At 34.7% G+C, this 18556-nt stretch overlaps 1 protein-coding gene across 19 annotated transcripts in view; it reads left to right on the top strand.

Moving 5' to 3' along the window:
* BAZ2B (bromodomain adjacent to zinc finger domain 2B) overlaps positions 1-18556 on the top strand; it is a 293190-nt gene that overhangs the window by 272616 nt on the left and 2018 nt on the right. For 15 of the 19 annotated variants that reach the window (XM_038584598.1, XM_038584612.1, XM_038584610.1 and 12 more), the window contains 6 exons: positions 420-580; positions 3679-3989; positions 4377-4512; positions 8090-8236; positions 14995-15260; positions 15518-15661. In XM_038584598.1, the coding sequence (XP_038440526.1) occupies positions 420-580; positions 3679-3989; positions 4377-4512; positions 8090-8236; positions 14995-15260; positions 15518-15661 (1165 nt within the window). The remainder of the gene's footprint in view (positions 1-419; positions 581-3678; positions 3990-4376; positions 4513-8089; positions 8237-14994; positions 15261-15517; positions 15662-18556) is intronic. The other 4 variants (XM_038584607.1, XM_038584615.1, XM_038584614.1 and 1 more) reach the window with 1 other exon arrangement.

Genomic DNA, 18556 nt, shown 5'->3' with positions numbered 1-18556 from the left:
ATTTTTTCTATTTTTCTCAAAAAATAGTAATTATTTACATTTCTCAAATTGGCATTACTTTCTTATAATTTTTTACAACTTTCAGACCTATTGTGTTGTTTCTTAAATAAGAATATTCCTACTTTTAAAACCCTGCATGATATAATGAACACTGGGTATTATATAAGACTGATGAATCACTGACCTCTACCTCTGAAACCAATAGTACATTGTATGTTAACTAATTGAATTTAAATTTTAAAAAAGAAAGGAATAAACCTTTTAGAACCCTGAAAAAAATTTTTTTAAAAAGTAAGCTTCCTACATATGCACAAGTGCATTTATATATATTAAGTTACATGCATGTTTTACCTCTGGAATTTTATTTACTTTCTGAAAGAAATCATTGGGGAATAAATTGGATTTCTTTTCAAATGTAGTTGCCATTATTGAATTAAATGAAAATGAAGAAAACCAGGTAACTCGAGATATTGTGGAGAACTGGTCAGTAGAAGAACAAGCAATGGAAATGGATTTGAGTATTCTTCAACAGGTGGAAGATCTAGAAAGGAGAGTTGCATCAGCAAGTTTACAAGTGAAGGTAAAATTAACTTGGAATAAAATCTGTTTTTAGGATAATGGAAGGTAACTAATATTTATTATCTGCCTGACATATGCCAGTTACTGTGTTAAATATTTTCATTTTATCTCATTTAATTCTCAAAATGATCCTGAATTAATTTTCCCCATCTTACAGGTAAGGAACAAGGCTCAAAGTAAGTAACCTGCCAGTGGTCTTACAATAAGTGGCTAAATGTGGGTTCAAACCAAGACTGTGTAACTCCAGAACCCATGTCTTTTTACTAAATGTTGCTGCCTCCTTAATGACAATCCAAACTATCATTTCTGGTATGCAGTTCTTTACCTCAAGCAGAATTTCAGTTTTACCCATGATGATATAATGCTCTATTAAACTCCTACAACAGTGTTTCATGTAGGACCAAGAAGCACCTCTACACAAGCCATGTTGTATATCAGACTTTCACTCTGTATAACTTTAATTTAATTTGAATAATGTAAAATTGGAGAATAGAGACGTATATGAATATGTGGCATATTATGGTACACACACACTCGCACATAACATAACATTCTACATATCTATGTAAAGTTTTAATTTAGGTATTTATCTACTGGGCATTACCATTGTCACTATTAGCCTGGCTTCCAAGGGAAAGGCAAAGGAAAGGAAAGCTTTACCTTTGTGCAGGATTTTTTGGTTTTGTAAAGAGGAGTATGAAGGTCTTCTCAATTGACAATAAGGTGATATCTCTGAGAATAAATGGATTGATGGTGCATGAGACAGACACCTGAAAAGCTTTAAAAAATGTTGTTTCCATGTAATTTTATTTGATATTTCACATTTTATCCAGAATGAGAAACTTTTGCTATAATACTATCCTATCTAATAATTAAAATATTTCTTCAAAATTACTGTTATGCTAGCTTTTGGAAACTTTCAGAGATCTCCAAAAAATAACATTTTCCAGAGCTAATAAAATATCCCTTTCTTGCCACAAACATAATTACCAACTTTAGGAAGTTTATCATTTGGTGAAACTATTGTGCCAGCCAACTATACAAATATTTTTCCTGGTACTCTAATACAATATAAAAATGCCTCATTTATCTGACATTCTCAACAAATGAACTCTTCTACACAAGTTAATTTTCTGGAGAAATGATAATTATTCAATTTAGTGCTAAAATTTTTTTAACATATTTGTTGGATCGCTTATGTATTACACTGCCTTCTTAAATTGAGAATAAGGAGTTTGATTTAAATTATCTCGGTGACGTGCTATCTTTAGTATGAAGACCAATGATTAGATAATGATTCCCTCGGGAAATGTGAAGAAGTTTTGCTTCTATATTAAATGATCCTAGTGTGCTTTGCTTTTTAACCTATGTATGATATTGGCTTTCTATAGTCTGTTTTCTTTCATGGTCAGTTGTTACTACTTGCTGGTTTAAATTTGATTAGTTCTACTAGCCCTATTTCCCTCCATCTCCCCTCCCCCCCAATCTAATTTGCCAGTTCTGATTGGCTATGTTTTGGAAAAGCTCATCATCACATTTTTTCTAAGTTATATATAAAGTACTTTATATATGTGTGAAGCATTTTCCTGGAGGTATACTCAAATTTTGGTGCAATGACCTTATCACATTATTGGCTCTTAGATATTTTTAGCTGTGTTCTCAGTTAAGTGGAATTTTTTTAAGTGGTGTGTAGCATCTCTTTCAAACTGTAAGAATGAAGCCATTCAACCTGCATCTATGCATACTATTTATAATTTCCTACTTTCTAAATATAAATATTCTACTGAGTTAATGAGAAAGAATTGATCCCAATATACAAGACAAAATAATTATCACTAAAGAGATTTAATAAAAAGCATAATGTTCATTTTGTTTATTTACTCAGTGCCTATTCCATGTCAGGCAGTGCACATCACAAAATTGGATACAAGTTGGTTTCTGTCCTCAGAAAGCTTGTCAAATAATAGGGAGATAAGACATGTATACATTTCCGTAGAATCTACTGACTGATCACAGACAAGTACAGAGTCCTGCGTGAATTTTGAAAAATAATATATGTCTTCTGGTGGGGAGATATGAGAAAGATCAGGGAAGATTTCATGGAGAAGTCGAGAGGGAATTTGAGAAGATGACAAAGCTTCCAATGGTCAGAGAACAGGGAATACCATACTAGGAAAAGCAAACAGCATGAGTGGAGCACCAGGACCAGGAGGCTCAGAACGTATATGTGGAGTGGCAAGTCATGGAATGTGACTCCAGTGAAGGGTACATAAATGGGGAACATGTGAGAAAGAGTTAGATTGATGTACTCAAATGTTATGGTAAAAATACAGACTTTGTTAAATAGTAGGGAATCTTTGAAGGATTTAGGCCAGAGGATTGATATAAGCAAGCTAAGTTGTAAGATCATTTATTTATTCAATCAACATATATATATATATATCGAGTGCCATCTGTTTGCCTTTACTCTGCTGGAGATAAAATGACTAACAGCAGACATGGCCCCTGCCCTCATGGAATTTAGAGGTAAAAAATGTTAATCAAATAATCATAGTACTATAAAATTGTGACTACCACAAGGCTATGGAGTACTATGTAGTTCTATGAAAGCCTGTAACAGGGAGACTTAACCTCCTAATAGGAGGTCAGGGAAGGATTCCTTGACATACAGACAAATAAAACAGTTTAGGCAAAACTCCTGTGGCTGAAGGAAAAATGGTAAGTACAGAAGAGTGATGGAAGAAGTGAGAATGGAAAAGAAGAGCAAAGTTCAAAGACTACCAAGAGTTTTCCATTTAAGTGGTCCCATGAAATTAATAAGTTTTTATTCTCAAGTCCTTCAGAATACTTTACTGATATTTCATTACACCTTTCATGAGATCAAAAGCTATTCAATTTTCTTCTTCAAACTTTTCTTACAACTGTTTCTTGTAATTTTCTGTTCTTGTCTCTACCTAGCATTAGGAAACACAAGATAAAAACTTTCAGTAAAGATCCTTGAGATCTGCTGGTGTCTGCTGCTGTATTTTAAGTACAGGTCATTCACCCATCAGGAATCTTAAGAGGAAACCATAATAACATTATTCTCTTGATATATAGGGTTGGATGTGTCCAGAGCCTGCATCAGAAAGGGAGGACTTGGTATATTTTGAACATAAGTCATTTTCTAAATTGTGCAAGGAGCATGATGGAGAATTTACTGGCGAAGAAGAAAGCAGTGCACATGCTCTAGAACGGAAGAGTGACAACCCCCTAGATATAGCTGTAACCAGGCTGGCTGATTTGGAGCGGAACATTGAGAGAAGGTATCTGAAGAGCCCCTTAAGTACCACCATTCAGATCAAACTGGATAATGTGGGCACAGTTACTGTCCCTGCTCCTGCACCATCCATTAGTGGTGATGGTGACGGGTAGGTTATTGAGATTAACTTGAAAAATTATTGTGCTTCTTTGCTAATTGGAGCCTATTTTCTATTGCCTGTTATCTATGTATCTTCTTGTATGTCTGTGATCCATATGGATCATGCTATTTGCATGGTGCTTTGTAAAAACATTTTTTTTTTTGTTATGTGCGTTGATAATCCTGCAAAGTGATCTTACATTTACCTGGTTGTGACTAAGCTTTGAGGCACGTAGCCACAGTCTGTGCACTACATCAAATTTAGTTGCTTAAACCTTATTCTTATTGGCTGTTACATGTTTTTGTCATTGCTTGGCTTTCAGTGTGATGATTGTTTCACATTCAGTAACCATAAATGTGGATATGACCTACTTAATTTTTCTATATTTCAATGCAGAATTGAAGAGGATATTGCTCCAGGGCTCAGGGTATGGAGAAGGGCATTATCAGAAGCTCGCAGTGCTGCACAGGTAGCTCTGTGCATTCAGCAGTTACAGAAATCAATAGCATGGGAAAAATCAATTATGAAAGTTGTAAGTGTTTTCATTTAAGAAATACTATAACTAATTTACTTTGTCCTATTTTTCCCAACCTCTAAATCTTTCTTAATTGTACTTTACTTATTGTCAAAATAATGTATGCTTTACTTGACAGTTTAAGTCTTAAATACTGTATTAGTTTGATACTTTTCTCCTTATTTTGAGCTTTTTGAAGGAACCTACCAAATATGTTCTCTCTTATTTTTAAAAATCTTGATTCTCATTCCGTTGAATATTGTTTATAATTCTTACTGAAGTTGTTTTCTATTCTGTTCACATGATAGTTGTTAATCTAAATATTTTGAAGACCCTTTCAACTCTTGTAAACATTCCAGTTACTAACATTATCTGCTACATTCACTGCATTCTTAAAATGTCTTATATTTCTACCAATTCTTTTTTTTTTGTAATGCTAAGAAATACTAAGATAACTAAATGCAAAATAAGTAGGGAGCTTAGTTCGTGCACTTTCTATCATATATATGACAACGGATGTAGCTGACATGAAGAGTTAGTTCTTTTACTTTATCCTCTAACAATTAAAACTGGTTTTTCACCTTCTTTGCTCAAGCCCAAATAGTTAGCATCATGTAGTGGCCTCTACTTTGTACCAGGCACCAAATACCATATATTCAAAATAATAGCTGTATTCCATATATCTTTCAGAGATACTCATTTTAAATCATGTTCATGTCCCTCTTGACTTATATATCAGATATATCCCATATTTATTATATGTGAACTTTTACGAATTACTTTGACATTTGCTTTTGAATTACAGATTAGCTGTAAAACCCAAACATTTGAGATTTGTTTTTATGAATGACTAAGAGAAAAATTCCTTTACTTAAAATAGTTACTCCCCAAAGAAAAGAAGTGATCCTTAAATAATTTAGCATTCTTTGCTCTATTTTAACCTCTAAGTTTAGACTACTCAAGGCGCCCTACTCATTCTTACAAACAAATTTGGTTGATATAAAATATCCATGGAATAATGAATCTACAGTTTTCACAAAATTCACCCTAAGTTTTAGAGCATGTTCCATTCATCTGGTAGCATTTTTACCAGGTAAAAAGAATTTTTCTTCTAAAACTTATTATTAAAACCAGTTTTATTGATTTATTTATTTATTTATTTATTTATTTATTTATTCATGAGAAACACAGAGAGAGAGAGAGAGAGAGAGGCAGAGACACAGGCAGAGTGAGAAGCAGGCTCCACGCAGGGAGCCCAGTGTGGGACTCCATCCCAGGTCTCCAGGATCAGGTCCTGGACTGAAGGCGGCGCTAAACTGCTGAGCCACCCAGGCTGCCCTAAAACCAGTTATAAAATCATCTTGGAGAAATATATTTGGTGAAACCTAGGGGTAATGATCAAAAGAGATTGAATTCTACATCAAAATAAAATTGGAGCAGTACTTTTTTCTCATGTACGCCAAAGTGTAGTCATCATGATGTGGTCAGTTTTGTTATGGCTGGTATATAGAAACCCAAAATTTGTACCAAAATCTGCCTTTTGTTTGCTGAAAGTATACTTATTTCAGCAAACGAAAACTTTATTTCATTTTTGGCAAATTCATAAGCCTTTTTCATGCTATTAATATAGACTTACCTTTATTTAACTCCATCTCTTATGATCTTCATTTATTAATATTTAATAGTATATTATTTGCTATGAAACTATCTTGAAAAGAAGGCATAGTTTCATATTCAAAGATTTATGAGCAATTTTTAACCTTTAACTAGAAATGAATAGTCCCTAGAATAATTCTCATAACAAGTCCTAACAAAATGTTAAAGTATTCAGTACCTTTAGAAATACCCTCTTTGCTAGAGACAAGGCTTACCATCAAAAGAAGGAGCTGTCATAATTTGTGTCCAGGTAATTTCTCTGCCCACAGTATGCTTTATATTGTGGCTAACGTTAAGCATAGGCAACATCTATTTTATGCTGTACATTTCCTCTAACATACTATGAGCTGTTGCTGTGATTTTTCAAAAGTGTTATGAGCTTGATACCTGTCACCCTTTTTTAACAAGTATCAGAAATAATTTTATTTTTAAGTCATAAATGTGAGATGTCAGAGAGACTTTATAGTATTTTTAGTTATCTATTATAATAAATAGAATTTACTTAATGTTCATGAATCTGATTTTTTACTTTGCTATAGGGATTTAATTATAGCCTTCCAAACGTTATTTCTCAATATTTTTACAATAGAAGTTGTAAAGATGTAATTTAAATGTGGAGGAGTTAAGGTATTTAGTGATGTGGTATTAGAAAAGGTCATAAAATAAATGCTTACTGTTGGAATGTTAAACTCTGCTGCTTTTGCTCTTAGTACACATGCCAATTTTAGTATTATGTATATTATATATACTTGATAGATACTTAAGCTGAATAGTGTGTATCTTCCATTTCGATAAGATTTTTAAGCTGTCATTGGTGTATATATTGAGTTATGTAAGACAATTTTAGTTTAGACTTCCCTAGATTAAGATTTAATGTTGTATTGAAAGTTTTAAAAAATTAAGTTTGAACAGTTAAGCCATTGTTTTTAAGAATATAAATATATAGCTTTAAATTAGCATAAATGATTTATAGTTTAAATGTTTTTATTTTTGAAATGATTACAAGACATTCTCTACTGTGACTAAGAGTATAAACTAATTGTCAAAACACAGTGTTAGTATTTACCATTTTTTAAAGTCGTCTTGACAGTTTTTCTTTTCTAACTTTGCTTCTTTCCCTTTGTGAAACTTATTATACAGACTATGTATGCATGGTGGGGGGATCTCCTTACAGATTTTGAAGTTCTTAATGATACTAGAAACTTTTTCACAGAGAAGAAATACTTTTGTTTTTAGTTCTACAAAATAAATCATGATCAATTAAATTCTTTGATTTAATTTGTTACCAATTTTTTTTTCTCCTTAGAAATCATTTTGTAGGATTCATTTTCTGCACTTGTGACACATGTTTGATTTGGGTTGAATTCCAAAGTTTCCTGGTTTGGACACATTTTTTAATCAATCACAAAAAGTAGATGGATAATTTAGCCAAAATATAAGGTCATCTTTTTATTATTATATATAATTTTGATACTAATACAAGTTTCCTGATTTTGATCTTAAAAATTTACTCTAACTCTTACTTATTTCTTTCTCAGGATATCATGAGGATGCTAAGATAAGCAAAAGATGAAATACATTAAAAAATTAAAACACCATGTATTAAAGCTATTCATTGCTTTATGTGCTCTAATGTTACGTTAATTATTTCATATGTTAATGTGTACATGCTTCTGAAGTGTGTGCAGGCATTCAACCTCTAGCTTTGTTCTCTGCAGTGTACTTGAAATGTGCATTTACCCCAACTGAACTGCTCACCCCGTCATGTGGTCCATATCTGTGTAATGAGAGATACATAGATTTGTATGGCTACTGTATATTTGTTAGCAAGCGGAATGTTTGTTACTAATAAAAATCAGGACTTACGGTGTGTTTACTATCCGAATAACGATTCTTCATGGCAGAGAGCTAATTTTAAATGATTTCTCATGTATTATAGTACTGCCAGATCTGTCGAAAGGGGGATAATGAAGAACTGCTTCTCCTTTGTGATGGCTGTGACAAAGGCTGTCACACATACTGCCATAGACCCAAGATTACCACTATACCAGATGGGGACTGGTTTTGTCCAGCTTGCATTGCTAAGGTGAGACTGATCTAACACTAAATGTTTTAATTGCCCAGTGAAAATGCAGAGTTGTGTGGGGATTTTTTCAAGATACAATTCATAGGCCATAAAAATCACCTTTTTAAAGTGTACAACTCAGTGGTTGCACAGTAGTCACAAAGCTGTACAACTATCACCACCATTTAATTCTATAGCACTTTTCATGACCCCAACAAAGAGTCTCTGTGCCCAATATAAGCCACTCCCTGTTCCCCCTGTCTCCCCTTGCCTTTGGCAACCATTAGTCTACTTTCTATCTCCATGGATTTGCCTATTCTGGCCATTACATACAAATGGAATCATACAATATACTGCCTTTTGTACCTGACTTCTTTCACTTAGCACAATGTTTTCAGGTTCATTCACATTCCAGCATGTATTAGTACTTCCTTTTTATAGTCCAGTGATATTCCATTATTTGGATGTACCACATTTTGTTTATCCATTCTTCAGTTGATAGACATTTGGGTTGTTTCCATATTTTGGCTATTATGAATAATATGAATACTTCTGTGAAACATTCATACACAAGTTTTTATATGAATAGGTGTCTCTACTTCTTTTGGGTATATACCTAGGACTTAAATTGCTCGGAGAGATGGCAATAGGATATATGTATTTTAGGTCACTTCTGGTCACACTTAAATTAGAAACCTGTGGACACTCATATTGATTGATTAAAGAGAAGCAATATGATAATAGAAAGTAAGGAGTAGAAAGTGTGAAAGTGTCAGTAGGTATTGAGGGCCAGAGTCTGTTAGGTGTTCCCTAACTCAGTCACTCCCTTCCATGCTTAATGTCTTGGCCAATAATTACCATTAATCATTACCAGTAACTGCCACGTCTCCACAAACTAAATTCCAAACATCCATCTATTTACTGCCTCCTTTCTTTTCAGTCTAGCCTCTTTCACGCTCTAACTCCAATTCTCTGACCTCTAATCCATTTATCTGAACACCTTCTCACTGTCCCTCTACCCCTTCATGTCCTTTCTTTCTTTTCTCCTAACCTCACTTGTAATGTGTCAGCATTTCATTATCATAATCATGCATCCACCTTTATCCCTTATCCTCTGTTCTTGACTTCTCAACACCTATACTTTTATATCTAACTGTGGTTGGAGAAAACACCCAGCCCTTTAAATTTGAGGTATTAAGAGGACCTTTAATGGTGCCTGATGATTTATCTCCAACTCTGTCTCCTCCATCCTTATTCTCAGCTGATGACCTTACTCCCATTTCCCTGTGAAAATAGAAGCCACCAGAAGAAAATATTACAAGAATTTGCCACCACATCCACTATCCTTCCTGTGTCTGTGCTCACATACTCTACCTTCTCTCCTGTTGGCATGAATTGCTAGTGGCTCTGACAAACTCAGTTTCCCCTACTTGTGACTCACAACCCACCCCCTCTTACCTTTTTAGGAGTCTGATTCCAACAGTTCTTCTTCTCCTGCACCATCAGTGTCTCCTCCTCCCCTGAGTCCTTCTTGTCAACCCACTAACATGCTACTATTCCTTCCATCTTGAGAGAACTAAACAAAAACCATCTTCTGGGCTCACTTCTTTCTTGATTCACTTCCCCTATTTCTCCCCTTCCCGTTACAGAAGAACTCATGGAAAGTTTTCTGTTTTGGTTCTCTGATTTTTCTCTTCCAAATCACTCTTGAATTTACTCCAGTCAGATTTTCACCTCCATAGCTTCTCCAAAATTGCTCTTATCATAATCACAAATGACTTCCACATTGCTTAATTCAGTGATCTGTGCGTAGGCCTCATCTAACCTAGTAGGTATATTTGATACAGTGGAGCATTCTGTCTCCTTGAAATCCTGTTTCAGAACACCTGGGTAGCTCAGTCATTGAGCATCTGCCTTTGGCTCTGGTCGTGATCCTGGGGTCCTGGGATCAAGTTCCGCATCGGGCTCCCCCAAGGGAGCCTGCTTCTCCCTCTGCCTGTGTCTCTGCCTTGTTCTGTGTGTCTCTCATGAATAAATAAAATCTTAAAAAAAGAAAGAAAGAAACTGTTTCTACTTGACTTCCAGGATACCATACTTACCTGGCTGGCCTTCTGCCTTTGCTCTTTTTCAGTCCTTTTGCTGGTTATTCTTACCTCCCCAATCTCTAACATTGGAGCACTTTCTTAGCTTCAGAGTTATCTGTAAGATGGGATAGTATCTAATTTGTAGAGAGGTTTTTTTAAGATTTTATTTATTTATTTATTTGAGAGAGAGAAGGAGAGAGGACACGGGCGCACATGCATGCAGGCGTAGGGACCAAAGGAGAGGGAAAGCAGGCTCCTGGCTGAGCACAGAGCCCAGCACATTGCTCGATCCCAGGACCCCGAGATCATGACCTCAGCTGAAATCAAAACTCAAAAGCTCAACTGACTGAGCCACCCAGGTACCCCTAATTTGTAAAGATTTTTAAAGATCAAATATGGTCAGGTATATGAGAGTTTTTATGACTTTAGAGTTCTGTGATATGTATATTAATGCTTTATTATATATGTGATTTTTATTATTTACATTTTATTTTTATAATATATTTATATTTACAAGATAGCAGAGGGTCCCACATGGCATTATATTCACTAATAATTTTTAATTTTTCATTACTTATTTTGTCATATCTAGTTAAGTATAATTCAGTAGTAATTTTCACTTATTGTACATAAATTATCTTTTAGCTTAACTGTCAAGTTATAGAAATTTCCTCCAATGCTTTATGAATTAGTAACAAATTGGTATGTTGATTCTTGAATTATCATCTGGTAGACTATAGCAGGTTTTGTTTTCAGTAAATTTGCTCAAGTTAAGATTCTGCCTATCAGTCATTCAAGGAGTGGACCAGAAGATGTAAGATCTCTGATCTAATCCAAGTGCTTCTATGTGATGCAGATTTCTAAGCCTCTGCCCTCTTTGTTTTTTAAATGTAGTGAATTAGATGTAGCATTTCTTATAACAATAAGAAATATTAAACGTTTGATTTTGGTATATAAAGATTTTTAAAGTTGATGTTTTTAAACTATCTTTCCAGTTAAATCAGTTTTTATAATATCTTGTTCTCAAATGGTTATTTATGCATATAGCATTGTGATTAAGTATTTTTACTCTGTGTATATGTATGTGCATGCCAATATATATATACATATACTTTATTATATTTATATATATTTATTAAATTTATAGATTTATTTGTTTTATATATATCTCACAGGATCATAAACTCAAAAGGACATGTATGTATGCGTGTGCATATATATATGCATATATATATGCACACGCATACATATTTATACATACTCACACACACACACACACACACTTGAGGTTTCAAACTCCAATACCTACAAAAGCCAGGCAAATGACACAAAAAGAGTTGAGACTGTAGCAAAATGGAAAGTCATGCCCCAATCTAAATACAACATCATTACTTAGCTCTAGTCAGTTGTTGTCATGTAGACATGTGGGCCCAATGTTCCAGGATCTACCAGTATTTCAGGATTATAGATTTTTATGGGTATCTGCCCAAATGTTTAATGTTGGCAACAAACTTAGAATTTTTACAAGCATTATATGAGCCAAACAGCAACATGTTCTGTGGGCTGTTTACCCCTGTGAGCCACCAGGTCACATACTTCTGATATGTAAATATACAAACAACAGAAATGTGCATCTGTATGTGTAATCTGATAGGTTCTGCTTTAGATGTACTGAAGTTCCTCTTTGAATTTGGGTTCTGACAAGATGGAGAAAAAGGGTAGGGAGTGGGGCATCTCTGTCCCAGAACAAAGTAATTCAAGTAACAGAGTAACTGTATAAAAGCTTGCTTTTAAAAGAATGTGTATGTGGGGGCATCTAGCTGGCTCAGTCAGTGGAGCATGTGACTCTTGATCTCGAGGTTGTGAGTTCAAGTGCCACAACGGGTGTAGAGATTTCCTAAAAAATAAAAGTCTCTAAAAATAAGTATGGGTATGTGTACATGTAATGAGGCAAGCTGATAAACATTAGTTAGTAAATATATAAACGTCATCATCTTTTTGAAACACGAAATTCTTTTGATTCTGAAAAATTTCATGTTCTTATGAGTTTGTTAGAAAATGATCCCAAGTAACAATTTAGTTCACATAAGGAACTAGAAGTTTTGGCCCCTTATTCATGAAATTTTGTTCTTTTTAAATAACATAATTCTTCAGTCTAACCTAATCTTCATAAATGGGCTTTTTCTTCATTAAGCATTCTCTTTCTCTTATGACTTGAGCTAGAAGCTTAGTATAATACGAAAACTCAGAATATCAGATATTAGTGAATAAAAATAAACTAAATGGAAAAGAAACTTAGTAAGACATTTTAATTATTTTTTTAAAAGATCTTATTTATTCATGAGAGACACAGAGAGAGAGAGAGAGACAGAGGCAAAGACACAGGCAGAGGGAGAAGCAGGCTCCATGCAAGGAACCCGATGTGGGACTTGATCCTGGGTCTCCAGGATCACACCCTGAGCTGCAGGTGGCACCAAACCGCTGCGCCACCCGGGCTGCCCCATTTTAATTATTTTAATTAGTGACAAGAGATAGTGGTTCTTTGATATGATATGAGGAAGGCATCACATTTATAGTGTGACTTATTTCGGGCAATTAAAATATCTCCTCAACTATACTTGTAACATCCCAATAAAGAGCCAAATAATTTTAATTGCTTATAGGCAATTATTTAAAAGTATTACTAGAAAAGTTTATGAAATCCTCAAAGAAATTAATATGAAATACTCCAAAGAAACGTTTTTAGCCAAATCTATTTCAAGAATATAGCCAACTTTAGATTGTATCTGGACCAAATATCTGACTCTGTGATCTAAGATTTTTTAACAGTGTGCTTAAGAGAAGAGATAATTTTTTTTTGAAAGATGTATTTATTTACTTTAGAGAGAGAGCATGAGCCCATGTGCACATGGGAGGAGGGGCAGAGAGAGTCCTAAGCAGACTCCACATTGAGGGCACAGCCTGACATGGACCCCAAAGCAGGGCTGGATCTCAAGGACCCTGAGACCATGACCACAGCTGAAACCAAGAGTCAGGAGCTCAACCAACTGCACCCCAAGAAGAAATTGTTTTTTATTCTTATTTTTTGTTTTTAAAGATTTTATTTATTTTTTCATGAGAGACACAGAGAGAGAGAGGCAGAGACATAGGCAGAGGGAGAAGCAGGCTCCACATAGGGAACCCAATGTGGGACTTGATCCCCGGACTCCAGGATCATGCCCTGAGCCGAAGGCAGATGCTCAACCACTGAGCCACCCAGGTGTCCCAAGAAATGGTTTTAAAAGAGGGTTAGCACTATTCTGGAAAATCAAAACAAAAACTTTCATTACCAGTGACTGCATATCTCTCCTCCCTGATCTATTGTATTTAACATTTAACTCTCAAAATACGGACTTATTTCCCTATTTCTAAATGGGGGTGGGGGAGCTCATTGTGATATCAGTGTGCTGTCTGCAAGTTCTACGTACATTGGGTAAGGCTACACTGAGATTTTTTTTTTTTTTATGTACCTTTAGAGTTAGAATGACCTTACCAGTTGTGTGGCTTATCTTTCTTATTTTACAGATGAGAAAACAAGGCCTCATGGGTATTTTTTGGTATAAATTCCATAGCTGGTTACTGACAGAGCCATGGCTAGAATTCATATCCTTAACTATGATCTCTCTTATACTGTGTCTTTATTGTTTTTCTCAAAAGCAGACATCTATTTTTCTCTCTCTCTGATTTTTCACCATTGCTTTGTTCACACCTGGGAACCACAATTTAGAACTCTCTTTTTATAGCAAATGCTTTTTCTCTTAACAAAAACAAACAAATAAATTTCCAGTAGATTTAATCACTTATAAAGGACTTCTTTATTTGATGACTTTTATATTTTGTGAGCTAGTACATGTTTTCATGTTTTGGCCTAGCTTTTTATTTTTAAAAAGATTTTATTTATTCATGAAAGGCACAGAAAGAGAGGCAGAGACATAGGCAGAGGGAGAAGCAGGCTACCTGCAGGGAGCCCAATGTGGAACTTGATCCCAGGACCCTGGGATCATGACCCGAACCAAAGGCAGATGCTCAACCACTGGGCCACCCAGATGCCCCTGGCCTAGCTTTTCACTTACCTTTTCAACTATCTTATTAATAAGCTCTCTGTTTTAACTTTCACTTTTCTTAATTGTGTTCTAAAAGATAGTTCTTTTTACCTTTAAACTCATTTGGTTAGTGACCTAGATTAAAGGAATACTGCAAAATTCTGTAGTGCCAAAGGTAAATTAGCATGAGATCAGTAGCTTCAAGTTTTAGGAGTTCTTTTTTTTTTTTTAAGATTTTATTTTTTTATCCATGAGAGATACAGAAAGAGAGGCAGAGATACAGGCAGAGGGAGAAGCAGGCTCCATGCAGGGATCCCCATGTGGGACTCAATCCCAGGAATCTGGGATCATATAGAACAAAAGGCAGATGCTCAACTGCTAAGTCACCCAGGCGTCCCAAGTTTTAGGAGTTCTTAAGATAGATTTTTCATGCTGTATTAGATTTTAACCTATGTTATGGGAGAACAAATTCATAGATATCTCTTAAAAATAAAACAACCTGTAAATCAGAGATAATATTCTTTGTCCTGTCAGACTTTCATAATTTAAAATAATTGAAGGTCTGTAGACGGTTATTTTCTTATAAAACTCATTTACTTTTTTTTTAATTAAGGCAAGTGGTCAAACTTTAAAAATCAAAAAACTTCAAGTCAAAGGAAAAAAGACCAATGAGTCAAAGAAAGGCAAGAAAGTAACTTTAACAGGGGATACTGAAGATGAGGACTCTGCATCTACAAATAGCTCACTAAAAAGAGGAAACAAAGACCTGAAAAAAAGAAAAATGGAAGAAAACACTTCTGTTAACTTGTCAAAACAGGAAAGTTTTACTTCTGTTAAGAAACCTAAAAGAGATGACTCCAAAGACCTCGCTCTTTGCAGGTATTATTTCAGTTTACACATACAATATACTTACAACATTTCATTTGTTTAGAAACTTTCTACACTATTAAACGTTACTTTTTGACAATTTACATAAATAGGAAAATGTAAACTCTATGGTATAAATAAATGTATTTCATCCTTTTAAATTAATTTGTATTGTTTCTACTTACAAAGAGATTATAAAAACTACGTTTTTAATAAAAATTGATAATTCTAAAACACAGATACTTATTTCAAACATTATTTTTTTTTAGTATGATCCTTACTGAAATGGAAACTCATGAGGATGCATGGCCTTTTCTACTTCCTGTAAACTTGAAACTTGTTCCTGGTTATAAGAAAGTTATTAAGAAGCCTATGGATTTTTCCACAATTAGAGAGAAATTAAGTAGTGGACAGTAAGTAAATCATTTCAGTTCAGTACTTATTGAATGCTTAATATGTTTTGGGTACTCTTCTAGTGAGCCAAAAATATATTAATTAAAGGGCCTGCCTTTGGAGAGGCTGTGTGTGTGTGTGTGTGTGTGTGTGTTTACGGTAGTATGGTATGGAAGACAAGTCCATTAAAATTGTTTAGATAATTAAAAAGCAGTGTGATAAAGCTGCTTTTGACATTGGAAGGCCACCAAACCCAGCCTGAGAGGTAAAGAAAAGTAACAGGGAAGCGCCCCAAAGTAAGTAAATAACAAGTTGGAGGTTGCATTGTACATCAATGGAATATTGATAGTATCTCATGTGGATTTAACAAAGATTGACTAATATTTCCAGATCATTACAATGTAGAGATAAAAGTTCATTGGAAATTTTAAATATTAAACGTTGTATTATATGTTGTTGGAGAATATGAAAAATGTATTTATTAAATGTGGAAGAAAACTCTTTGTGATCCTACCTGAAGAGTAAAGTGACTTCCTGGCCACAGTTAATATTTGTTAGATCACCTCAAGCTCCCCAGAGTAGCAGTTCTTAATGGAATTTGTTTGGTTCTGAACATTGGCGCATTTTGGAGCCCGAAAAATGAGGCTGTTCACTTGCAAAATAAGCCCACACAAAAGCATTCCTCATTTGAATGGCGGGGAGCTGAGCTGTATATGTTCCCTTCTCCATTCTCTGCTCCCCTTATTCCTTGTGGTTTAGCTTAAAGTACCCTGTGACCGTAATTTTTTGTGACCGGCAAAGACACAAAAAATATGGAGAAAGAAGGAGTTTTACATTGAAAGAATAACTATGAAATAAATTCTAGTTACATTATTATTGTTGCTATTATGATTACCATTATAATTCAGTATGTTATTTAGCTCCTCCTGGGTGTTCTTTTGGTGAAAATCACTGTGCTCCATAATTTACATTCAGTTTGTAAGAGTCAAATAGAATTTAACTCATAATGATCACTGTTCTTCTCACATCATATCAAAGATTTGAGAAACTGGGCAGCCCAGGTGGCTTAGCGGTTTAGCACTGCCTTCAGCCCAGGGCGTGATCCTAGAGACCCAGGATCAAGTCCCCACGCAGGGAGCCCTACGTGGGGCCTGCTTCTCCTTCTGCCTCTCTCTCTCTCTCTCTCTCTCTCTCTCTGTCCCTCTCTGTCCCTCTCTGTCTCTGTCTCTAATAAATAAATAAATAATCTTTAAAAAATTTAAAAAAAAAAAGATTTGAGAAACTGACCAAATGACCTATTTCTTTCTTTGGAGCCTGAAATATCAGTTTTTCAAAAGATTATGTCTGTTTTGTTTTGCTTTTTTTTTTTTTTTTTTTTTTAATTATAGAAGGGACCTACCCAAACTCAGAAAACATTTAGAACCATTAAAAGTACTGGTTCTAATGTGAACCAAAAAGCAATAGCTGCTGTCTAGATATGAACTAGTTCTTTTGCTTTTGCTTTTTTTTTCTATCAAAACAAACATGTTTAAGTGAGTAGCATAATGCTTTATTATCAACATGGCCTGGACAAAGACTTACACAGAAAGGCTTTACTTGTTCCTGGATGGGATATGAACCTAACCTCAGAATCCCCAAGATAAACACTAACACAGAGTTTAGACGTTACCAAACATTGGCATTCCCTTTTGAGAATGAGTCCCAGTGAATGGTGGAAGTCACAGCGAAGCAGCAGAGAGAGGGAAGCAGTTCTATATGATCTTGTTTGTGGTGCCAATTCTGTGGGAAGCAAAACTTAGTCGATTCGAGCTCATCGCACTTCAAGTTGTTTGATTAAACCCAAACTAATAAGTTGGAACCAAAACTCATAAACAATATTTCAAATGTTTAAACTAGAAATTTATAGAATAGAGGGGAGGAAGTACTTACTTTAATGAATCTTTCTGGGTCCCATCAACTGTGGGAATAGTATTTGTTTCACCTGGAATTCTGTCCTGGATTCTAGTCTCCCCAGCATTAGTCATTAACCTTTTCTTATAAGAAGGAACAGTCTAAAAAGAAATATTTCTCAAAGTAACTTTTAAATATTTTATAAAAATTATTCCCACACATGTTATATGATTCCATTTATATTAAACTTTCAGAATAGGCAAATCCATAGAGAATGATAGATGGATTGGTGGTTGCCAGGGATGGAACAAGGAAGAATGGGGAGCAACAGCTTAATGGATACAGGGTTTCCTTTTGGGGCAATGGCAGTGTTTTGCCAAGTAGACAGAGGTTGGTAATAGTAAATACTATGAAAGCACTAAATGCTACTGAATTGTCTACCTTAAAATGGGTAACTTTATGTTATATGAATTCCCCTCTTTAAAAAATAATTCCCAGAACAGGGAAGTGAGGTTATATAAGATCTGAATTAATTTTGTGAGCTCATTACAGATAGAGAAATGTTATTTTATTATTGCACATAGTAGAGGGAAGTGGGGAGGAGTAGAAGACTATACAGGGTATCCCATCAAAGAAATAATTCCACTTTTACCAGATCTCAGAGCTTCAGTGTGTACCTCAAGGATATTTCTAATACATAAATTACTTACTATTTAGCTTACCATAAGTTATAATTAATTTAAATTTCTAAAAGACCTCTTTTAAACTATATTGGTTTGTCTTGAGTTGGCTTGAAACAAACCATTCCTTTTATCAGTGAGTTTAGGCAGATTCATTCATCTTTCTGTTCTCCACGTTTTTACAGAGAAAAAGGTTTGGGCTTATTACACCAAAAAAGCACTGAAGCCACAGTGCTTCTTACGGAAAGACAGGTCTCCATAATGTTATCTCTGATAAAGGGATAGCACTTATAGCACTTTTTTTTTTTTTTTGCTTGTTTTGGATTATGATACTCGAGTATGATA

Source organism: Canis lupus, chromosome 36 (genome assembly GCF_011100685.1).
Source record: "Canis lupus familiaris isolate Mischka breed German Shepherd chromosome 36, alternate assembly UU_Cfam_GSD_1.0, whole genome shotgun sequence".
Classification (NCBI taxonomy): domain Eukaryota; kingdom Metazoa; phylum Chordata; class Mammalia; order Carnivora; family Canidae; genus Canis; species Canis lupus.
Note: the sequence above shows the minus strand (reverse complement) of the source record. Positions and strands in the feature narration are given on the sequence as shown.